At 46.0% G+C, this 25,330-nt stretch overlaps 2 protein-coding genes across 4 annotated transcripts in view; one reads left to right on the top strand and one right to left on the bottom strand.

Moving 5' to 3' along the window:
- Positions 1 to 8,533: 8,533 nt before the first annotated feature.
- LOC118213079 (coxsackievirus and adenovirus receptor homolog) lies at positions 8,534 to 23,634 on the bottom strand. Of its 3 annotated transcripts, none has more exons than XM_035391737.1 (8): positions 23,550 to 23,634; positions 17,864 to 17,955; positions 15,054 to 15,223; positions 13,109 to 13,313; positions 11,846 to 11,998; positions 10,102 to 10,224; positions 9,118 to 9,256; positions 8,534 to 8,765 (listed from the first exon to the last, which is right to left on the bottom strand). In XM_035391737.1, exons 2-8 carry the CDS (start codon positions 17,952 to 17,954, stop codon positions 8,552 to 8,554), a joined length of 1,095 nt encoding a protein of 364 aa, XP_035247628.1. In that variant the 5' UTR covers position 17,955; positions 23,550 to 23,634; the 3' UTR covers positions 8,534 to 8,551. The 3 variants fall into 3 exon arrangements, with proteins under 3 accessions (XP_035247628.1, XP_035247629.1, XP_035247627.1); XM_035391738.1 differs by lacking the exon at positions 23,550 to 23,634 and adding an exon at positions 21,976 to 21,993; XM_035391736.1 differs by lacking the exon at positions 23,550 to 23,634 and adding an exon at positions 21,431 to 21,574.
- The window catches only part of si:ch211-127i16.2 (probable flavin-containing monoamine oxidase A), a 41,864-nt gene continuing 38,200 nt past the window's right edge, over positions 21,667 to 25,330 (top strand). The window contains exons 1-3 of the mRNA XM_035391735.1: positions 21,667 to 21,882; positions 21,994 to 23,058; positions 23,563 to 23,650. Of these exons, the coding sequence (XP_035247626.1) occupies positions 22,953 to 23,058; positions 23,563 to 23,650 (194 nt within the window). The 5' untranslated portion in view covers positions 21,667 to 21,882; positions 21,994 to 22,952. The remainder of the gene's footprint in view (positions 21,883 to 21,993; positions 23,059 to 23,562; positions 23,651 to 25,330) is intronic.

The following is a 25,330-nucleotide window of genomic DNA, read 5'->3' as shown; positions in this document are numbered from 1 at the left end:
GGTGAGTGTGTGAGTGAATGGTGTGTGTGCCCCGCGATAGATTGGCGGCCAGTCCAGGGTGTATTCCTGCCTCTCGCCCAATACATGCTGGGATAGGCTCCAGCACCCCCCATGACCCTGCTCAGGCTAAGCGAGTATAGGTAATGGATGGATGGATTGATTGCCATACACGTGATGTTGAGAATTTTGACTAATTTCGTCTTCGTATCATGATTATGAGCATTGTAGCCATAACAAATATGCACTGACATTACTTTTGATTTTGCAGGCTCTTTCTGGAAGATGATCCCGCGTGCATCTGAAGATGATACACTAATATACACACATTTATAGTTTATCAAATTTATATCCATATCATTTCTGAGCTTTTTTCTCTACGGTGTCCAGCTGAGTGATAGTGACATTGTGTTTATGTATAAACCAGAGGTGGGTAAAGAGGGTCATGTCTGTTCCTGGCTTTCAAGCAAACATCTGGCCTCAATTCCTGCATTTCTTGACAAACGCATGAATGACAGACAAAGACTGTTCTTGTGTCCTCATATGAAACGTTTTACTGTGATATAATCTACGAGTGAACCAGTGTTGGTGAACACAGCCAATAAGCTCATTTAGCCAGGGTAACTGGTGGAAACAAGAACTCGCACACACACCGGCCCTCCGGGACCAGAATTGCTCACGCCTGGTATAAACCATTCCACAAATCCATTCATTGATCTTCATAAAGTAAATTAATATTTTATCACACGCCATGATGACTTATGGTATTGTAAAACCCCCGTCGTTTTCCTTTGTTACGGACGGCACAGTTATCCACGGCCCTGTAGAGAGGGAGGGGGTAATTCTAGAACTCAGCCGAATCCTGTGTTCGGCACGTGAACCTCGGTTTCGCTGTTCTTGCCGCATTGCCATTCTCGCCTGATTCAACTGTTTCACCATTTCTTAAATGATTTTTATTTACAGGAGCCTCTTTGGTCTTACTCAGTACCCTAAGTGGCTTTGCTCGATAACATCACTCAATTAACTGCATCCGTATGGTGTTATTAGTCTAATTAAGGCCGTGATCGTTTACAAGAGCAATAATGAGTCAGGTGGTAATGTATTTTTTCCTCAATGTCGTGCTTATGACTCATTTGTTGATCTTAATTTTATATTGTGCGTCTAAGAACAAAAGCATTCAATCTTTAATGAACACAAAAGTGTACATATGCCCTTGTTGATTATCTGGACATTTTTTACAGAGAATTGTACTATCAGTACAAATGCTGGATTCTTTTTAAAGCTCTTTTACATGCATGTTTTGTGTTTCTCAGCTCGTTAATCATAAGTGTTGTCTTACACTAATGAATGCCACCGGAGGAGGAAAGTGTCCCCGGTGGCTGGATTCTGTGATAATGTGGAGTTTGGCGCAGTACTGGCAACCTGAGCGGTTCTGCAGCAGAGTAGGTCATGTGGCCCCCATGCGCCGTGATATTTAACAGCACTGTGATACTGGGAGAGGGGGCGGTCCCAGAGCTGCCCCCGCCCCCGCCCCTGAACCCCACCCTCCTCACTGTCTCACTTAGAGATCCCCCGCCCCCCCCCCCCCAGCCTTTGCTAATGAGTCTCTGATTTATTAGCCGTCTCTGCCGGGTGCTTTAAAACAGGGGTGTCCAATCTCATCTGAAACGGGGCGGTGTGGGTGCAGGTTTTTGTCGTATTCCAGCAATACGACACAAGATGCTTATCAAGGTCTTGACTGAAGACTGTGATTAGCTGAATCAGGTGCCGTGGGGCTGGGCTAAAGCAAAAACCTGCACCCACATGATTGGACATCCCTGCTCTAGAACATCACAGCCCGCCATGCTATGGAAGGGAGAGCAATTCATGGCCAGGTGTTTTGGACATTTTATTTTTTATAGTTTGGTTCTGTATTTCCCCCATTGGCTAATTCAACCGTGTCTGCGTCTTATAAATCCAATCACCACTCAGCATGGCGACCCAACCCATCACCATGGCAACAGCCACATTACGGCCTGATTCGCTCCATCTCAAATGATGCTTTAAGGCATTCTGGGAAGATCTGGCCGCCATTTTCATTCATGGAGAGAGAACCATGTTGCTAACTTGCTACACATGCAGGGCCGTCCTTAGAATTAACAATGTATATGCAGTGTTCGGTCCGCAGGTGGACCGGATTGGTCTCGGCTGTGCCGGCTGGTGGAGAGAGCACACGCACCTGGGTTGCGGTAGCTAATCAGCCCAGGTGCTTAAAGGTGAGTTCCTCTCCACAGATTGGAGCCGAGACTGGGAGCTCACACTGAGAGAGCGAGTTTTGAGTTGTGTTTTATTTAGTTTTATTTTGCTTTGTTTTTCTGCACACTAAAAGACAGAAACTGGTCAGCTAAATAGTTGGACTGCGGATCCCAGGGACAAGCTGAAAAGCAGTCTGGGGTTATATGTTCTTTCATCTTAGTCAGTTTGCTGTTTTAGTTCATTGTTTTTACCTGGAACCCGCGAGGAGGAAGGGTGAAGGTGTTTATTTAATTTCGAGTTTGGGTGGATGTGGTCTGTCTCTGGCATTTGACAGTGTATTTCTTATACACCATTCAGTCACTGCTGAGTAGAACTCATTTAATTACATCAGATGACTGAGGATTCATAGCACTTGGTTAACCTGGCCCTGAACATCTACAAAGGAATTTAAACTGAATTTGTATTTAAAACTTTGTGACAAAGAAGGCTATAAAATATACCCTTTGACCTCTTTTACAACCGCATTTCAGTCAAGCAAGGACTGTTTTCTTTTTACGACAGCCTGGTTCAAAACAAGTTATGACATCTAGAATGTCATTTATTGTCATTTTTGTCATCTATCAATCAACTTAGAATTGTTAGTTAGAAATGAACTTTGTATTGCGTATTTTATTTCTTATTTTTACACTGAGCCGGCTGTTTGACGTACCTCTGAAAGGACAATGTATTTTATTCTGGGTGCCCTTTGGGATGAACTTGCAAGGTTCCATGAAAATGATTAATGTGAATGCGTTTTACTGTGAAGTAGCCCACACTGAAATGTCACGGCCCCTTTGTACCTTCACAGTGGCAATGAGCCCGGACCTTCCCAGAAAGTCACCTATTATCACCTTTAAATCAAATTTTATATAGCACATTAAAAACTCTCACAATGCACTTCAGCTTGCCTTGGCCAGAGCCAGCCGGAGGGCACGGGGGTAACTGAATGCGCCTTCGCGAACACGCGGAGAGGAGCTTTATGGGAACTCGACAGGGGAAAGCCCGTTCTCCTCCGGTCAGCTCAGTGTGGGCTTGCACTGTTATTCCAAGCAGCTGGAACCCGCCGTTTAAAATCCTTTTCAGTCTCGATCCCCGGACAGCAGAGCAGCCCATCAGTCTACGACAGCCCTCACTCCCCCCTCACCCCCCCCCCACTCCCCCCTCACTCCCCCCCACTCCCCCCACCCACTCCCCCCTCACCCCCCCCCCCCCCCCCCCCCCCCCCCACTCCCCCCTCGGTCCCTCAAAAGCTCTCCGGCACAACTCAATAAGTCCAAACACGGCTTACTGTAAACATATAAACAACCCAGTGAAAGTACAAGACTCCAATAATTCACCCCGCACTCACTGAAATCACATCCCTCCTCTGACTTCAGGATTGTCACAGCTTTTCCACATGGGAAACCAGTCTCTATGGTCAGAACTCTGCATCCCCAGTCTCTATGGTCAGAACTCTGCATCCCCAGTCTCTATGGCCAGAACTCTGCATCCCCAGTCTCTACAGCCAGAACACTGCATCCCCAGTCTCTACAGCCAGAAGTCTGCATCCCCAGTCTCTACGGCCAGAACACTGCATCCCCAGTCTCTACAGCCAGAACACTGCATCCCCAGTCTCTACAGCCAGAACACTGCATCCCCAGTCTCTACGGCCAGAACACTGCATCCCTACAGTCTCTACAACCAGAATACTGCATCCCCAGTCTCTACAGCCAGAACACTGCATCCCCAGTCTCTATGGCCAGAACACTGCATCCCTACAGTCTCTACAGCCAGAACACTGCATCCCCAGTCTCTACAGCCAGAACACTGCATCCCCAGTCTCTACAGCCAGAACACTGCATCCCCAGTCTCTACAGCCAGAACACTGCATCCCCAGTCTCTACAGCCAGAACACTGCATCCCCAGTCTCTACGGCCAGAACACTGCATCCCCAGTCTCTACAGCCAGAACACTGCATCCCCAGTCTCTACGGTCAGAACACTGCATCCCCAGTCTCTACAGCCAGAAGTCTGCATCCCCAGTCTCTACAGCCAGAACACTGCATCCCCAGTCTCTATGGCCAGAACACTGCATCCCTACAGTCTCTACAGCCAGAACACTGCATCCCCAGTCTCTACAGCCAGAATACTGCATCCCCAGTCTCTACGGCCAGAACACTGCATCCCCAGTCTCTACAGCCAGAACACTGCATCCCCAGTCTCTACAGCCAGAAGTCTGCATCCCCAGTCTCTACAGCCAGAACACTGCATCCCCAGTCTCTATGGCCAGAACACTGCATCCCTACAGTCTCTACAGCCAGAACACTGCATCCCCAGTCTCTACAGCCAGAATACTGCATCCCCAGTCTCTACAGCCAGAAGTCTGCATCCCCAGTCTCTACAGCCAGAACACTGCATCCCCAGTCTCTATGGCCAGAACACTGCATCCCTACAGTCTCTACAGCCAGAACACTGCATCCCCAGTCTCTACAGCCAGAATACTGCATCCCCAGTCTCTACGGCCAGAACACTGCATCCCCAGTCTCTACGGCCAGAACACTGCATCCCCAGTCTCTACAGCCAGAACACTGCATCCCCAGTCTCTACAGCCAGAACACTGCATCCCCAGTCTCTACAGCCATAACTCTGCATCCCCAGTCTCTACAGCCAGAACACTGCATTCCCAGTCTCTATGGTCAGAACACTGCATCCCCAGTCTCTACAGCCAGAATACTGCATCCCCAGTCTCTATGGTCAGAACTCTGCAACCCCAGGCTCAGATCCCTCTCCTCGAGAACCAGCAGCACCTTTGCCTGCCAGTAATATTGCACAATATCCTAATCCAGTGTTTCTTAAACTGTGAGTCGGGACCCAAAACGGGTCACAGGAGCGCATGAGGTGGTGCTAGAATGAGTCTATGGTCCACTAGGCTATGCTATTATGTGTGTTTAATGGGTCCCTGATATTAGACATTTTAATGGATCGTGATATTAGACATTTTAAGATCCAGTAAACATAATCCTCTCTCACTGCCTTCCTGCTGCTGACAGGGTTTCTGGTCTCCAGCTTCCCTCTGGTCCAGTGCAATGATTTTTGCATTTAAACCGCACCAGTCTGGTCTCCTTCCATTGTTTGCCCAACCTGCAAGCTTCTATGTCAAACCCAGCAATACAATTTTCTCAGGAACAATAAAACAGCCACAAGCAATCAGTGCAAACAGGGAAACCACACAGGAACAAAGGAAACGGTCCACACAGAAATGATCCAACAACAAATGACAAAAAAAAAAACCCTGCAGCGCAACAGACTGCAAATGTGAAACGAAAAATCAGAAAACAAACAAAGAACAAGCGTCATCGGAGCAAAACAAGATCAAAGACACCTACACCCCGAAACCTGTGATCTTTCCCCTCCCCCCACAAAACATGCACATCAAATAACACTGATTAGGCAAGCATTCATACCAGACCCCCGTAACCAGCCCCGCATTCTTACTGAATAATCCTCATTAGTCGAGCATTTTCAGGATTTCAATACAGTTCATGTGAATTAAGAATCATTCATTACTGGTATAATTCGACATTATGCAGTATGTGCTACACAAAAACAATTGTGACGCTGGCAATGATGCAGAAGCTGATAACTCCTACCAGCAGCGTGTTCAAAGGAAATACGGTAATTAGCTCAACCTGACGCTGAGCGAACCTCATGAAAACCTCACTGTGAGCTTGGTTCCGAAGGCAGACGCACAGATGGGCAGGGTTCTGTTGACATTAATGGTCTGCTGTGAAGTAAGCGTTAGCCATGGCTATGCGTTCCCACCATCGCTCGCTTTAACTTCGCTCCTCCAGACCACACGGGTGACAAACCTGCATGACAGGGACACGGTCACGCTGCGGAGAACACGCATCGCAGCGTTCCCATCTGTGTGAAGCATTGTGGGTAATACCGAAGCTGCTGCCGCACAATGCCAAAGATCTGAAGGTCTTAAGGTCTTAAGGTCTGAGGGTCTAAAGGTCTGATGGTCTGAAGGTCTAAAGGTCTGAAGGTCTGAGGGTCTAAAGGTCTGATGGTCTGAAGGTCTAAAGGTCTGAAGGTCTGAGGGTCTAAAGGTCTGATGGTCTGAAGGTCTTAAGGTCTGATGGTCTGAAGGTCTTAAGGTCTGAGGGTCTAAAGGTCTGATGGTCTGAAGGTCTAAAGGTCTGAGGGTCTAAAGGTCTGATGGTCTGAAGGTCTTAAGGTCTGAGGGTCTAAAGGTCTGATGGTCTGAAGGTCTTAAGGTCTGAGGGTCTAAAGGTCTGATGGTCTGAAGGTCTAAAGGTCTGAAGGTCGGAAGACCTGATGTCTGCCAAGATGGCTCTCGGTTCTCCGCTGCTGAAGCTACAGGCAGGCTGTGCTTATTTCACCTCCAGCACGCTGGTGATGCAACATCCTCTCTACAATGGAGTTCATTTGGTTACGTGTCTGAACCTGTGTGTGTTATTGAGTTCCCCCATCACTTTCAGGTCTTTCAGTTCCCGGTGAAAAAGCCTGAGCGGATATTGAGTGGATGAGTGGATGTGTGCGTACGCGTGAATGCGCTTGTGTGACGCGTCTGTACACCTGTCTGAGAAATGAGTTGTCAGTCACCCTCTGTTATTTCCATATTAATTTTATTTGGATGAATAATCAGAAGTGAATATTGATAGACCTGGGAAGTACTCATTAATATTTAATGTATTCATTTCCTCAGAAGGGCCTTGACAGGGCATCGACCGAAAAACATTTTAATAAATAAATTCCTACTGGTTGTGTACGGAGTCAGAAGTGACTCAACGGCGCCCCCTGTCTCAGCCAACCACTGCACAACACAAGCTACACCAGGGAGGAAAACAGAGCCATGGTTCCTGTGATGAAACGTGTTTATTACTCAAACATAGAAAACTCATCACTTAAAAACACACAAAACACACATCAGAAATGTTTCAGCTGTTTAAACATACACAACATGCATCAGTATTCATTTTACACTGCCTGGCCAAAGAAAAAAGTTGCCATTTGGATTTGTTTGGGCAGTTCCCACAGTACAAGCCTCTGGAGGCAGTGCTATAATCTGGGGCTGCTTCAATTGGTCAGGTCTAGGTTCAGCAACGTTATGCGGCAATAAAATGAAGTCAGCTGAGTACCTGAATGTACTGAATGACCAGGTTATCCCATCAATGGATTTTTTTCTTCCCTGACGGCACGGGCATATTCCAGGATGACAATGCCAAGATTCATCAGGCTCAAATTGTGAAAGAGTGGTTCTGGGAGCATGAGGAATCATTTTCACACATGAATTGGCAACCAGAGTCCTGACCTTAACCCCATTGAAAGTCTTTGGGATGTGCTGGAGAAGACTTTACGGGGTGGTTCGACTCCCCCGTCGTCAATACAAGATAATGCAATTCTGGACGGAAATAAATGTTGTGACGTTGTATAAGGTTGTTGAAACAATGCCACGACGAATGCGCGCCGTAATCAAAGCTAAAGGCGGTCCAACGAAATATTAGAGTGTGTGACTTTTTTTTTAGGACAGGCGGTGTATTTACATGGAGTATACCCATACTTTTCTGCAAATCATTTCAAACATTTTTAATTCAAATCTGCTCTTTCTCACTCACACACACACACACACCACTTCTCTTCTCAACTACCCCCACTTTCACTGCTCCTAAGACCTGTAAAATTTCCTTATTTAAAAAAGTGTCTGCGTGCAAGCCTAGTCACTAATGTGTGTGTACATGTAATGCTGTTCTTGAGTGTGTGTGTGTGTGTGTGTGTGTGTGTGTGTGTGTGTGCGGGTCTGCATGTGTTTGTGAGAGTGCGTGTGCATGTGTTTGTGAGTGTGTGTGCATGCGCGTGAGCGTGTGTGTGTGTGAGTGTGCATGTGTTTGTGAGTGTGTGCGTGTGTGTGTGAGTGTGCGTGTGCATGTGTTTGTGAGTGTGTGTGTGCATGTGTTTGTGAGTGTGTGTGAGTGTGTGAGTGTGCATGTGTTTGTGAGTGTGTGTGCATGTGTGTGTGTGTTTGTGAGTGTGTGTGCGTGTGGACCTGTCTATGTTCCATTGAGCATCATTAGTGATCACTCCCCATTACATTGACAGTGGGAACACACAGACCCAGCACATTTCTGAAATTAAGAGGAGCCCCCCTCCCCCCACAGAGCCTGTAGCCCCACCCTGCCCCACCCCCGCCCTACCCTTCAGATGGGGTGCCTGTATCTGCTGTCGTAGGCGTGTCCAGGAGCCAGACCCCCCCGCCCCGCCCCGCCCCGCCCCAGTGCTCAGACAGGGTGCCCGTATCTGCTGTCGTAAGTGTTTCCGGGTGCCCCCGTGCCGATGGAGGACGGGGCTTTGAGTTTGCTGGCGTCTGTGAGGTCACTGCTGAACTCTGACTCCCCCCAGGGCTGCGGAGACTGCACCGAGGTGTAGGCCACGCCCGGCCGGAAGCTGGAGATCCGGCTGTGGGGGCGACTCACTGGGGGTGGAGAGTCCTCTCTAATGGGGGGGGGGGGGGGACACGGGAAGAAAGACCGCTATGAGTGTCGCAGGACCAATATTTAGCATTTTTGTATGTCTGTACGGGGGGTATGGGGGGATGTATTTACGATATTTGTGTGTACCTGGTATGTGTATGTATGTTGGTGTACTTCATAAGTGCACACAGCTGCTTATATAAAATTTTCACTGAACGCAGAATATATTCATATTTAATCAGAATGTTTCCCCCTGTATTCAATAATGTTTCCCCCTGTATTCCAGAATATTTCCCCCAGTATTCCAGAATATTTCTCTCTGTATTCCAGAACATTTCCCCAGTATTCCAGAATGTTTCCCGGGAATTCCATACCTGATGTCATTGGCCACCTCCTTGTCCTTGCACCGTTTACCATATCGGCAAATCAGGAGGAAGATCAACAGCACCAAGATGAGTAACAACAGCAGAACACCAATCACAGTGCCTGCGATGACACCAGCTCTGCTGGGGGCTGCGGAGGGAGGAACATTCATGCATTTATTTGTTTATTGATTAATTTTCTTACATGTTTATTTTAATCCTTACCAAATTTAGGAGGAAGAAAATAACATGGAATTTCTTTTTCAGAGGGGATCTGGTGAAGGGGACGGCATACACGAATAAACACGTCCAAAAATACACAAGTCAATAAACAGACAAGCCAGAAAAGCTGTTACGTTAAAACAGATAAACAAGCATTCGGTTGTCAGGCATAATAACTGGAGAGCAGGTTCATTATGGTGATTAGCCGGCTTATCCGTGCAATGCAAACCACTGTCCTGCCAAGTTACGTAACAGCCACAGCGCAGACTGGGCACTCGTGGACGTAGGAAACAAAGCAGGTTTCTTAGTTTTATTTTTTTTTTGTGTTACGTCCAACTAAACACCCTTTCAAGGCCCTAGCCTGGGTACCTAGACAGCTGTTTTAGCCACCTAAGGCCTCCTAAGACCAGTTTGGTGCCCAATAGGAGACATAAATCTCTGGTCTTAATCCTAAGGACCATATATTCCACTACGCCAAAACCTAAACTACAAGGGACATTCAATAAAAATAGAAGTAAAAACAATAACAATGTTTCTGAAAATATTTTCAGTGCAACATGTTTTGCCATCGAATACACTTGTATTATGTTATAGCCTCTATGATGCGTGTTAAGGTGAAACAGTGTTAAGGTGAAACAGAGGTGTGTCTGGACGTTTCTCTGTACACAGTGTTCAGGTGAAACAGGTGTACTCACGTTTCTCATTACAAAGAGTGTTCAGGTGTACTCCCGTTTCTCATTACAGAGAGTGTTCAGGTGTAACAGGTGTACTCACGTTTCTCTGCGCGTAGTGTGTATCTGCAGTGCTCTTTCCCCACTGCGTTGCTGGCCTCACACCTGTACATGCCGGACAGAGCCTCAGAGTGGTTGCTGATATGCAGCTCACCGGTGATAGAGTCTGACAGACAGACAGACAGACAGACAGACACAAAGACACACCTTTATATGAGCTCACTCCTTTAGACATAAGATTGGAATCACTAAATATTTGTTAAATAACTTAACTTTTCCCCTGGATTCAATGAAATATACAGATATTTTACTGAAAAAAATGCACACACATAATAATACCTCAGATTTATATGGCGCTTTTCTGAGTACTCAAAGTCACTTTACATGGGGGAAAAAAAGAAAGAAAAATAAAAAACTTTATATATCATTTTTTCCCCACAAATGTTGCAGGGTTTACAAATCACCACCTGTATTCGCAAAAGAAAATAAAAACTGACAAAAAACTAACAATTCCACCCACTTAGAGGTTCATTATACTGTTCTGTCCCATCATTAGGTTGCTTGCAGACAGAGAAAACGCATTCAGCCAAAGTTGTATCCAGTACCTTCAAATAACAACCATTAGCCTGAAAACCACAGCTTTCCTAGCAGGCTCACAAGTGCCGGCTCGTAAATGGGATCTTCGGATTACAGTTGTCAGGGAAACCGCGTACAGACATAGAGACATACATTTCGGAAGGCATGCATGCCAGCCCCGAATACCAGTTTTTTTTTTCAGCTAGCCTGCCGAACAGACAGAAAACAAACAGCGAGCTTGACCTTTCAGTTCCGGCAAAACTCCCATCGCCTCTCGGCGAACGCTGTCTGCTGATTGGCTCGGCGCGTGCTCAGCGGCGCGTAACGGAGCCGGGGGTCATTCATTAACGCCGCGCGTCGGTTTCCCCGCCGGGCTGCGGGCGCTGCTCTCTGAGTGGGGCGGGCGGCGACCCGGCAGCGGAGAGGCCGGCCCCTCGGGGGGATCGGCTGCGCTCGGCTAGCCCCGACGCTAACGCTACGCGGCGAGGCTCGCGCCAGAGCGGGCTCCTGACGGGCCCCCCTTTGCAAATTAAGTGGGCTTACGCGCCTCGGCGGGGTCTGGTTTAAAACCGTCATGGCGGCAGGTCTGGAACAAAGCGCCTTTGAAGATTACCGGGGTCTACGGGGGGAGGCTTCCAACACACATTTCCAAAGTGAGGAGAGATTCAGAGATACTTTTTAGCATTTGTGTTCCCTTCTTTGATTTCAAAGCCTAAAATGAGGTTTGTGCACCCCCGCCCCTTCCCTACCTGGCCATATAATTGTCAGGGACCAATCAGAATAAAAGGGGCGGGGCATAAAGCTGCAGAGCACAGGCAAACTATGGTAGGTGTGTTGGAGAAACGCTAACGCATAATGCGCAACCTAACATGAGTGGCTCCTAGGAGCACTGATCCTGTGTGTTTGGCTGTCAGGTGAAGACCTGCGTTTGGGGGCGGGACTCACCTTGCGTGATGCTGGCTGCGTTTGGGGGCGGGACTCACCTTGCGTGATGCTGGCTGCGTTTGGGGGCGGGACTCACCTTGCGTGATGCTGGCTGCGTTTGGGGGCGGGACTCACTTTGCGTGATGCTGGCTGCGTTTGGGGGCGGGACTCACCTTGCGTGATGCTGGCTGCGTTTGGGGGCGGGACTCACCTTGCGTGATGCTGGCTGCGTTTGGGGGCGGGACTCACCTTGCGTGATGCTGGCTGCGTTTGGGGGCGGGACTCACCTTGCGTGATGCTGGGGTGGATGCCCGCGGCGCTCTCCTTCACCCACACGTACTGCAGAGGAGCAGAGCCCTGGGAGGACTTGCAGTGGAGAGAGAGAGCGCCCCCTACTGACTGGCCGCCTTCGGCCCAGCACTTAGGGACTGAGGGGCGCACTGGAGAAGGGAAGAGGAGAATCACGAGGCCAGTGTCACTGCAGCACTGTTCTCAATATGAGCAAGTCAGCCTCATCCTGGGATGGAAATACTGTATTCCTTTAAGATATTAGCTAAGGAGACAAATGCTGCTTTCAGGAAAGAAACATGCACTGTCTTCATGTATTATAGTGAGTGTGTGTATGTCTGTGTGTAGGTGCACATGTGTGCATGCTTGTGTGTGTGTGTGTGTGTGTGTGTGTGTGTGCCATGCATGTGTGTGTGCGTGTGTATGTGTGAGTGTGTGTGTGTGCGCTTATGTGTGTGTGTGTGCGATTGTGCGTTTGTGTGTGTGTGCAAGATGGCGGCTGGAGCCTAGCTGCAGGTGCAAGCACGCGTGCCTTTGCTCTAAACATCTAAACTAAACATCTAACCATCACACTACCGCGCACCCGTCATAACTGCCGTCGTTAATGTAGTCAGTTGCAAAAAGATGTCCTGGCTTGCTTTATCCCTACTGGTATTCTTTCTGCTACTCAAGTGAAGGGCATCGGACAGCAACTGAAATATATTTGGGCCCTTATGATGTATTTTATAAATGTGGACCGAAATAAAGAATTAAAATGTACGTGTTTGTTTGTGTGTGTGTGTGTGTATGTGAGTGTGTGTGTACCAGCATGTGTTTGTGTGTGTGTGGGTGCGTGTGTGCATGCATGTGTACCTGTGTGTATGTGTGTGTGTGTGTGTACCAGCGTGTGTTTGTGTGTGTGGGTGCGTGTGTGCGTGTGTGCATGCATGTGTACCTGTGTGTGTGTGTGTTTGTGTGAGTGTGTGTGTACCAGCATGTGTTTGTGTGTGTGTGGGTGCGTGTGTGTACCAGCGTGTGTTTGTGTGTGTGGGTGCTTGTGTGCATGCATGTGTACCTGTGTGTGTGTGTGTGTACCAGTGTGTGTTTGTGTGTGTGGGTGCGTGTGTGCATGCATGTGTACCTGTGTGTGTGTGTGTGTGTGTGTGTGTGTGTACCAGCGTGTGTTTGTGTGTGTGTGGGTGTGTGTGTGCATGCATGTGTACCTGTGTGTGTGTGTGATTGTGTGTGTGTGTATATAGCGGGATAAGTGACTAGCTCCTCACCCAGGACCAGCAGGGTGACTTTGCGCATGTCCACTCCAGGGGCGCTCTTCACCTTGCACTGGTAGGTGCCGGTGTGGGACACCTCCGCCGCGGAGATGACTATGGAGGCGTCTCCCTGGCTGGGGTCCCCCGCCCGAAAATCCAGCCCGCTCATGACGGCGGGGCCGCCGTGGATCCACTTCCTCCCGGCCGCGAAGGACAGGATCTGAGGGACGCGAATCAGAGCTGTGACCTCACGCGTCCCCCAGCAGCTGGCAGAACACTGCGCTCGTGCAGTTTATACACAAAAGCGACCGAGCAAATCTCTCCCGTTTTCAAAATGGCTCCATTTCAGGGAGACTGAGGGTCCGGGAACTGCAATTGAGGTTGGGCTGCACTTAGAGTACTCAATCACTGTTTGGTCTACTCAGAAAATCTGCTCTCCAAGGCAAAATACAATAATTGGTCCACTTCAGTAGGCAATACGGTGGCTTTGGTATACTCTCATATTTATATTTAGTATACTTCATTTTGAGAGGTGAATTTTTGTATTTTTTTCGTGTTTACTCTCTGGTTCAGTATGTTCTGTCCCTTTTCGATCTAACAAACTTTGTTTAGTTAAGCTCCTCATCCTGAAATCATGCTCTTCAGAAATATTTGCTAGGATTGAAAACCAGCCTTGTGTGATTTCCTTCTCGTGTTTTAATCCCATTGTGCTTTCTAATCCTTCGCAGAGCACACTTCCCACTGGGAAATAATGAGCATTTCTGAGATTCCTGGCGGGGGTGGGGGTGGGGGTGGGGGTGGGGGGGCCCAGCTCCCATTACACCATACTGTGGGTTCACTTTAAGAGATCGAAAGATATTGGATGAAACTGTTTTGTGGTCATTTTGGCACCTGCATGTGACGTCAATAATTATACGCCAAGGCGACAGCCAATCAGCGGTCCTGACCACTGGTAAGCACACACAGCATCATCACTCTCAGCTGTTGTTTTCATCACGTCGTCAAGAGCTAACTTTGAGTGTTTGTGAGTTCTAAAATATGCTCTTTTCCCTGCCTGAATTAACAAGCCTGGTGATTGGGAATGGTGGGAGACTCGTGTCTCAGGAACCAGTGGGGTGGGGCGACACTGACACGTCCAAATGGATCAACAGGCTCGGCTCTCCATGGAAAAACTGTGATTGGATGAATCACTGATAAGCCATGACATTTCAACCTGTATCTCTGGGCTTGTGAAGGTCATGAAGAATTCTGCAGACCTTCACAAGCATCCCGCAATCAAGTAAAACACTAACAGCAGATGGTGATAAATTGCATGTGTGGAGTTTATAATTATAACCAATCAAGGCAGGGTGATTGGGCACTGATTTCGAACATACTTTTCAAAATGGCTGCATTTTACCACTGAATTCTTTGGGAGACTGAGGTTTCAAGAACCCCATAAAAGGTTGGGCTGCAGTTAGCTCACTCTCTGATCTAATCAAGCAATCTGCCCTCCTAGGCTAAAGACAATAATTGGTCCACTTCAGTGAACATATGATAGTTTCTCCCATCTTGGTTTTCACAAAGCCTCAGTTCACCACCTCTTATATAAAACAAAATTACAGCACATGTCTAACAGCCATTGGCATTTAAGGTGGCATTTCATTTCCAGAGTAGCATTGAAGGTGAAGTGCATAACTGCTGTCATCGAGAATAAAGAGTGCAGTCAAGCCAAAAGGAAACACAACAGAGAGGCTCATGCGCAATAAGTACTAAACTACAGTGCTTTGTTAATGTCCACAAGCCCAACATTTAACAAATATTCAATAACTTAAACACAGAAGATAACTAGGCAGCCTTAATTAAAGTGCAAAGGCATTTGGAATCCGATGCCGGATAGTAAAATCACCCCATTGGCCCATGCAGCAGTAATCAGGATGATGAGGAGCCCACAGTGCGAGCATGAGAAATGGAAGCTCACCAGAGTGTCCTTCTGGGTCATGTCGGGACTGATGAGGGACCACTCGATGTCCAGCTCTCCGATGTCCGTGGGACCACGGCTGTACAGGCACTCCAGGGTGACCTTCTCCCCCTGAGCCTTCTGAATGGTCTGGGGTCCCGTGGAGGTCACCTGCATTGCCACAGCGACACCTAGAGTTGTGGAGGACAGAGTGCGCTACAGCAGGGTTCCTGTGTGGCTTGGTCAGCTAGAACGCTCACTCAGGGTACAGGATGAGGCCTGTAACCCAGGTGTTGCTGTAGTAAACAAAGTCTGGGCTGTGCCATCACAAGGCTACCCAGCTAGCACAATGTTGATGCAAATGTTAGCATTTACATTCATGTGGTAAATACTAGCATTTGACAGGAGTTTACACCCACAGCATACAGTTGATTGCATACTAAGTATAGGCTTGGTTAAGCTGACTAAAGCTCATTACATTACATTTATTTAGCAGACGCTTTTATCCAAAGCGATCTAAAAAATTGCATATCAAGGTCATTGGAACAACTACAAGACACAGTTTCGATAAGGTACAATACTCATTTTGTACAGTTATTCATAGCCAAGAACACAGTTCAGGCATTGAACATTATTCTGGCCTAAGCTATGCTCAGACTAGTCAAACCTAAGTGAAACTAGGGGGAAGTACAAGCTACAACATTAGGATGATAACATACAAATTACAATAAGTGCTGGAATGGAGGTACATGCAACATGAGTGGCATGAATGAGGGGAATTCAAGTGAAATGATTTGCACAGCGGTGGCAGTTAGTCCAGGTATAGTCTGACCACGGCGGAAGATGGGTAGTGAGGGAGAGTTTTGAAGAGGGACAGGGAGTTTGTTCCACCACCGGGGAGCTTAGGTGGAGAAGCTCTGTGATAGGGATGAGCGAGAACCCTTTACCCGGATGGGAGGGGGTACAAGGTGCCCTGCTACAGTAGAGCGTAATAGTTAAGCAGGCGTATAGAATGGAATTGAATCATGTGCTGCAAGTAGGCGGAGGCTGTACTGTTGGCTGCAGTGCAGGTGAGGGTCAGGACTTAGAACCTGATCCTGGCAGTGACCGGTAGCCGGTGGAGTGACCTCAGCAGAGGAGTGACGTGGGAGAACCTCACTCATCGTACCCACTGCATTAATACAACCTTCTGACTCACCAGGAGCCACAAGGTAGCCAGTTCTCTGCAGTAAGAGATCAGGTTTCAGGAAGACTGTGATGTATCTCTTCCTTGGTTAGGGAGGCAAGCATAACTCTAGTGGACACTAGGTTAGCTGTAATACACTGTGTGACATGCAATGTGTAAATTTAATTGCTGTTACTATGGGGTGTGCCTTTCTATCTGTATGAGGCGGATGAGGTGTAGTTCTGATTCAGATAGGGTGCCCGCAGTCAGTAATTCCAAAGCTTGTGGGGCACCGGCAGGGGTAATATTTTTACCCGACAAAAATAAAAGGAAACCATTTTTTCTTTTCTTTTCTTTTTAAAATCATGTACTTTAAAAAAAAAACCCTGTCTTTAAATGAAAAAAAAAATGAACGGAGCCCTAATTTGAAAAAACCCCAGAGCTTTTTTTTCTGATGCTGTCATGGACAGGTAGACTACTGTCAGTGGTGTCAATTGTTGCTGTCAATTTATTCGCCATGGTTGTCAGACTTCATTGAGAAGGCTGTCACACAAACCCCCCCCCCCCCCTCCATGCCCCCCCCCCCCCCAATTCTGCTCTGAGTTTGGTTGACACCGTGCATTATGTCTGTATTGGGTGAGCCTTTGGAAGCCTTTTCAGACATAAACAAAAAAAAGCAATTATTTGGATCTACTGAGTGTGTATTGATTTGACTTGTGGGGACTCGTACTGCTGATTTGACTTGTGGAGACTCATACTGCTGATTTGACTTGTGGGGACTTGTATTGCTAATTTTACTTGCGGGGACTCGTACTGCAGATCTAACTTGTGGGGACTCGTATTACTGATTTGACTTGTGGGGACTTGTACTGCTGATCTGACTTGTGGGGACTTGTACTGCTGATCTGACCTGTGGGGACTTGTATTGCTGATTTGACTTGTGGGGACACTGGTGTACGCAGCTGGGACTATACTCCTTCAGACTGTACAAAACATGTTTTACAAGCCATCACCTGCGACCAAGATGCTGCATGGATTGTATGGATAGTGATCGGCTGCTACTCCTGACACTGACACACGCACACACACTCACAAACACATGTGCACCCACACACACACACAAACACATGTGCACGCACACACACACACAAAACACATGTGCACCCACACACAAACATGTGCACGCACACACAGACATACACGCACACACACAAACACATGTGCACAAACACACACACACATAAACACGTGCACCCACACACACACAAAACACATGTGCACAAACACACACACACTCACAAACACATGTGCGTGCACACACACACACACACACACACACACACAAACACATGTGTACACACACACACACACACACAAACACGTGCACAAACACACACACTCACAAACACATGTGCACACACACACACACACACACTCAGAAACACGTGCACACACACACACACACTCAAAGGATCTCCACAGTGCGAGGTAAATGTTTCCTGCATGTCTTCGTGCTTGCTCATTTTCTGGATAAGAGCGTCTGCTAAATGCCTATAATGTAATGTAATGTAATATAAAGTGTGCATCAGCTGTTGACCGCTAACATGGCTCATATTTCGGGTCAGGGCCTGGTGGGATACAGACGTAACGCACAGGGGGCTCTCACCTGCGCTCAGGCACACCGCCGCCACCCACGACACAGCCGCCACCGTCCCGGGGTCCAGCCCGCCCCTTCCGACACCCGCGCTTTTCACCATCCTGCAAACAAGCGTCAGATGTGTGCCGAAGGAACCAACACGCAGCCTGTTTTCCCCCCTTTAATGGCCGTGCCAGGCAGGTCCATCTCTTCTCCGCAGCGAGGTGTTAGCTCGGGACGGCCTGTGACATTAACATCAGATCCGGCCGAGGCCACAGTTCACAGACGGACACCTCGCAGACTGGCACCATTTTCTATTCACGCATGACAAACGTGTCTCATAAATACGATTTGTCTGGACATATGCACAGCCACTCTGACCAGAATTAACTTACAAATAGCCCGTGACCTTGTGCTCAAGCCTATTCACGGAAGCCGGTGTCAAACAGGGTCTTCATTAGGCAGAAGCCATACGCATATAAATTTACACGACATTACTCATTTGCTTGGCTGATGCCCTTGTCCAGAGTGACGCACAGCTCATATTTTTTACACACTATCAATTTATGCAGCTGAGTATTTTGCCAATGTAATTGACGGTAAATGCCTTCCTCCAGGGGGCGATTGTATTGGTTGTTATTTGGGCCCAACAGCTGTAACCTCTGAGTTATACAACCAATTCAGCATTACACTGCCACTAATCACATTTATTGTTAATACAATGCAATGACAGATTATGGTACTCTTGCACTCTCGTCCAAGGTTATTTACTCTTTCTGTTCTGAATACTCCTGTCCCACCCCAGGTACTGAGCAAACCTGGATTTAGCTCCCTAGCCCAACTTACAAACTTCTGTCCAACACCCTCACAGAGTTCCAGACTGGGAGGGTGACACGAGCAACAGGAAATAATGCAAGGTGTAAAAATGTATTATTATTAAATTTACTACCTCATTACTCTGCAAAACTACAAAAGCACCAACGCAGTGCTAACAGATGCAGTGTCACCAGCTATACCTATCCACCTTGAAAACTATCTAGCTGTCGATATGTTATGGATGCACTCCATACGCGTTTACAATTTGGACAATGGTTCTTGGTAAGAGCAGTTAGCCTGCGCTAGTGCTTTAGCGAAGCTGCATCTATACTTCCTGGCCTCTGAATGTTGTTAGCACTTCTAGCACTTGGCGTGTCCTGTGTTTGTAAGGCATTCTGGATAAGCGTGTCTGCTAAGTTACTGTAATGTGATTTCTCCGCGGGTCATTCTGATCCACCACAGGGGGCAGTCAGGCCACCTGTGAGATAGTCAGATCCCGTGGGAGTCCTGACTGTAGAACAGCAGAGCTCAACAGACCAGGACCAAAAAAAATATTTCACTTGGACTCACAAATAATACAAGCGCTAGCTTTTGGTCATTTTTGTCACAAGCACAGCTTGATATCTTGATATCTTTTGTGATTGCTGAAGTTTTCATAGTGTGTTTGTAAGGTGAGAAAAAAACAACAGTTGTATGGATTTCTAAATCAAAGTTATGTTGATTGATTCCAGGCCTGTGTCAAGGCCCCTTTAAAAACTTTCTTTAGAATTAGTTTCTTCTTTACTCATCTAGCTCAATTATTTGACAATGATTTTGAAATCCATTATCTATACCCGCTTATCCTGGGCAGGGTCCATCCATTATCTATACCCGCTTATCCTGGGCAGGGTCACGGAGGGTGCTGGGGCCTATCCCAGCATGCACTGAAGGAAAGGCAAGAATACACCCTGGACAGGCCGCCAATCTATCGCAGGGCACACACACCATTCACTCACACACTCATATTATACATAAATTAGAGTTTTCAATTAGCCTACCTGCATGTCTTTTGTACTGTGGGAGAAAACCCATGCGGACACATGCAAACTCCACACAGAAAGCCCCGGGCTGTATTTGAACCCAGGACCTCCTGGCTGTGAGGTGAAAGTGCTACCCACTGCACCACCATTCATTATTATTATTATTATTATTATTATTATTAGTGAGTAAGTATTGTTAGTCTAATTGGCTTCAGGATGGTTGTCTCCAACAACCAGCTGCTGTTTGATTAAGTTACAGTTCCATGTGGTGCAACCTGATCTACAGAAAGTCAAATAGAGGGTGCAGAATGGAACATTACAGCCATCAGATATACCATCATTATAACCAACGATAAAACAACTACAAGCACACAGACAGGCATGCACATACGTCAGCATGCATGCACACACACACACACACACACGTAAGGATGCACACACACACACACACACACACAGTACTAGTGTGTTAAATGTTCAGAGTTAAATCAACTCTTACAGAGTACATACGGTCCCTATTGGACTCACGTGTACTCTGTTAGAGTTGAATTAACACTGGACACTTTACTGTGCAGTGCATAATTTACACAGGTTTGATTTTCCACGGAGCTCTGAGTTCATTATTGACTCACATGCAGTCCTCGCGACTCTGCCCAGAATAAGCCGGTAGAGATAATGGATGGATGGATGTAAAAGCACTTTATACCACATTAGAACAAATCCACCTTCTGGATTTCCTTTAAAGTCCATAGGTTTAATTAATGAAGAGCGTTTAGACTGACTGAATTTTAATGTCACATTTGAAAGAAAAAAGAAGAAAAATAAACAAAGGAAATATATCCGAGTTATAACAACTAATGTAGGAAAACTGGAGTAAAAAAAGAAAAAAGAAACATAAACACCTGCGAGATTGAACTCTGTAACAGAAAGTCTATGCCTGATAAACAGAAACACAGACACTGGGGCCTTTGTTTACATTTGATAGGCAAAATACAATGGACCAGTTCACCCTCCCACTGTGACTACCATTTCCGAGGAAAACATTTCAGGGAAAGCAAAAATGTCACAAATCCATTTCATAAGCATCGGCAAAACACCAACTATATCAAGCACTTAATCACAAGCACATACAATTACAGGATACATATGGTTATATTTTTATATCAGAAGTTGTCATGGAAACACAGGCCACAAGCCCAAGCAAATGGCCAAAAAAATAACCATTACTATATTTCAGACCCTATTTAGAATTCATTTTTGCAATTTGTCTGCTAATTGCTATATTTTCAGAAAAGTAAATGTGTACTAGATGATAACAGCTGAATCAATGGCCAGTTTAAAATGTTAAATTTATTGGTATACCACGTTCGTCAGGAAGTAACAACACATTCTTTATCGCTAATCAACAGTGTTCCAACCTAACACAATAAGGAGTATACATTAGAAACGCACACTAGTTCCCTCCAGATAACTCTCCCACTATTACAAGATGCCACTGTTGTACTGATTCTCTCCTAATCCAGCTAACACTCTCTTGCAGACATTATATTATTTTATACTTTATATTGAAGTAAATGAAGTCAAGCTGAACATGAAACAAATAATAATCTGTCATAATGTTCGACTGCACAGGATGTACAAAGTTTCGGGAAAAGAAGATGACACTTATTCGATACAAGGCACTCTTCTGCTCATTAAACAGCCATCTAGAACACTGACACAAAGAGGGACCCCATCACACACAAAATGGCTTCTAACGTACCTGACTGCTGGGAATTCATCCAAACACAAAGCCAATTCAGATCGATTGGCAAATGACTGAAATGTCCAGAGCAATGTTTCTTTCTCTTTCTCTCTCTCTCTCACTCACTCTCTCTCTCTCTTGCGCGCGCACACACACACACACACACACACACACAAGGTCACTCTCTCCCTGTATACTTCTTCCTCTTTCATTTGGCCATTGAATTAATTCAACAGGGTCATTCTCACATAACAGGTTCAGTCACTTTTTTCTTTTGTTGATAACCCACACACACACACACACAAAATGCCACAAGCAGGCGCAGACAAAGACCTTACAGACACTGGAAATGCACACGTGTACACATGCCTTGGTTTTCAAACATGCCAGTCGTTTTTGTGGCGTCAGTAAAGTGATGAAATTACTTTCGTTAAGCGCGTGACACCATGAAAAATGAAAACACGGAGGCAGTAAGTATAAAGCACAATTACGTGCGTATGGTGTGAATGCTGAAACGTACACAACGCACAGTAGCTGTGCCCTCAACAACAGGCTGAACTCACTTGTTTTCTGTGCTTCAGTAATCCCCACAGGAGGGAATCATTATGTCGTCTCTGTGGCAACTGAACAGCACCTGGTAGGTATGGGCGGCGTCAAATTACAGTGGCATAGTATCTATGTGACATCAGCGCAGCTCAACAAACAGGTTAGTGGCTGTTTTTTGGGCGGGGTTAATCCAAGGCAAAAGCGCAGTTTCAGCGATGCACAACTAATTAAGATGAGGTTTTCATTTTATTTTTACATTTCAACTGAGTTCTTTTCCTAGTCTCTTGTAGAAACATGCTCGCGGTTCAATGCTGTAACGTCGGCCTTACAAGAAGAACAACAACTGCTGATCCTAAATCTCATCTGAACAATTAAAAAAATATCTAAAATGCAAACAATTAAAGGTACTTTATATAAAGTGGATGGGAGAGGCAAAGCAATGATAACGTAGGATATCGATGTTATCACACGGAGCGAATTATTCATTTATCTATTTAATTTATAAGGGCTATCAGTTATGAAAGCGCGCTTTCACCCTTTTCCGCTGATTTGTTTATTTTAACTCTTTGTCAACCTACGTGTCTGCATTTAACCGCTACTGGCGATCAGAGAGCGGACAGACAACGGTTCAAAGTTCAATTCAGTCCAAACATGAAGCAGCACAAACCAAATTCAGACCAAAAAAGAAAAAAGCCTTATTTTGAGCGAAATTGTTAAACTTGATTCCGCTGCACAAACGTCGCCTGGCTGGTAGCTTCCAGTGTTTCACGGGCTTTCAGAAGTTAAAGTATAACAGTGGGTGTAATAAACACGGATCAGCTGTATTATCTGAGTAGGTTATCGGTTATGAAAGCGCACTTCCACCCTTTGGCGCTGCGTGCAGTTCATATGCATTCGTTTTCTTGCGAAGTGTTAGCTGATCCGGGTAGCGGCGACCAGAGCTACTTTTATTATAGATAATACTTCTCTGTTGTTGAGGAGAAACGTCTTAAAAATGTGGGACGTAGTGATCGTCGGCGCTGGATTATCAGGTTTAACCTCGGCCAGCCAGCTGCTTAAGAAAGACGCGCAGCTGAAGATACTGGTTTTGGAAGGAAAAGGTGAGATCCAGTTCTCAGCCCAGTTGTGCATTTGCGACCAGTAACGGCACAAAACTATTTTATGATTGTTTTGTAGGCCTGTGTGTATGAAGACACTGCATGCTTTCGCAATGGTAACGTCATATAGCTTTCTGTAATGACAAAATCACATTTTAGTGTCAGATTGAGTTTTAGGCCTATACTTTCTCCAAGTTTATACTGAATAAATGATGTAACTTTACTTCAATATTTTATACAGTCCTGCTAGTTTACTTAAGTTTACTTTTGGGGCTGTAGAGATAAAATAATTATAATAATTGCGGTATCTTTAGATGTGTACAAACATGATAACAACAACAAGAACAACAACTAGCCTATAATAATAATACTACTAATAATAATAATAATAACAACAACACACCAGCCGAATCATTGGCACTCTGACCCTAACAAGCAGGCCTACATCTCCAGCTCTTATAAGATCTCGAGTTGAAAACTCTAACCATGCCTACCCTGACACCGCAGACCGAGTGGGCGGGCGAACCGTGAGCCTAACAATGCCGGCTGCCCACGGAGAGGATTTGTGGGATCTCGGAGGCCAGTGGGTGGGCAGGTAATCTGACCGATAATGTGAATAAGGTTGTTTATGTGATAACGGTTTACACCGGTCACTGACCGTGCCCGTGACTGGTATGTTTTCACAACGTACAGTGTAACTCAGAGCTGTTACTGCCGATGCCCGTACTTCGTATGCAACCAAGTTTCGACATTAATGTAGCATATACTGTAAATAGATGAGCACATACTTTAATTTACGAAGGGAAAATATTAAAAATTGAATTGTTATAATAACACAATGTTTAAACTCACTGATTTTATCATTAAGCTTAAAGCATGAGTCTACAAGCCTCTGTGTAGCTTTGCTTGTGAGTTGAAAATTCTAAAATAAAAAAATAAAAAACAAATAATAAATATAGGGGTTAAAATGACTGAATAGGCTACTTTTTGAGTACAGCATCTACACTTAATTTACCGTGTTAACTGTGCGTCAAATGCGTTGCCCCTCTGGCGCGTGTTTGTTGCATCATCGTATCAACCATAATATTAGCATCGGTCTGATACCGACAGGTTCCTTTTCAGTTATTATTGGCTGATGCCGATGTGAACCCATTATTATTACCCTGCATCCCTGGTAAAGGTACAGCTAATGCGGTCAGACCAACCTCAATCAGTACAGCACTATTCTGTTTTAGAGAATGTTCGCGCTAGCTAACAGAACAGAGCGCACCTTCTCAAGAGAAAGATAAAAGAAATGAAAACAGAGGGCTGCTGCTGCTACAAAGAGAGAGATAACAAGCTACGAGAGAAGGCGCGAGACCGCCCTTCAGTGTGCGGGCCATCAAATGAAAATCAATGGCTGTGTTCGTTTATCCCCCGACGGCCTGGGGGATAATTAAACAGACTAGCATTGATTTTAGAAACCAGACAGCAGACCAGTGAGAGAGGGAGACAGAGAGATGTGGAGGGAGAATGAGAGAGGGACAGAGAGAGAGAGAGAGAGAGAGAGAGACGGAGATGTGGAGGGAGAAAGAGGGGGACAGACAGAGAGCGAGAGAATTTTGTGAGCTCTGTCATAGTGGCACCTGCCCATTCAGTAATACAAGGTAATGTCTGTGGCTCTATCGTTGACCTAGTGAAGAGCATCAACTTGGTTTTATCAACGCTAGGTCAAAGATAGAGGCGCAGACGTTACCTTGTGTCGTTTCCACACAGAATAAACCAATTGAAAGGGTGACAACTTATAAGTACCTGGGTTTTTTAATAGATGATGGTCTCACTTTTAAGTTTCATGTAGATATCCTTGTAAAAAAGCTTAGGCTTAAGTTGGGTTTTTATTTTAGAAACAAGTCCTGTTTTTCTCTTGAGGTGAGACAGAGGCTAGTCTCAGCTACTTTCTTACTGGTAATAGATTATGGAGACATTTTATATATATGCATGCACCTTTAGTGTCATTGCGTTTGCTGGACTTGGTGTATCATGGGGCACTGAGGTTTGTCACAAACTACAAATTTTTGACACACCACTGTATTCTTTATAGGAGAGTGGGCTGGCCCTCCTTGGCATTACGTAGGCTGTGTCACTGGTATATTTTCATTTACAAGGCCATATTGAAATTGCTTCCATCTTACCTATGCATGTACATTGTCCAGCAAACAAATGGAAAATACCGGCTTCGCTCACAAAACAGTGTTTTATTGTCTGTGCCAAAGGCTCATACTGAGGCTGGCAAAAA

Source organism: Anguilla anguilla, chromosome 14, assembly GCF_013347855.1.
Source record: "Anguilla anguilla isolate fAngAng1 chromosome 14, fAngAng1.pri, whole genome shotgun sequence".
In the NCBI taxonomy this organism is placed as follows: Eukaryota; Metazoa; Chordata; class Actinopteri; order Anguilliformes; family Anguillidae; genus Anguilla; species Anguilla anguilla.
This window is presented reverse-complemented; position numbering and strand designations above follow the sequence as displayed.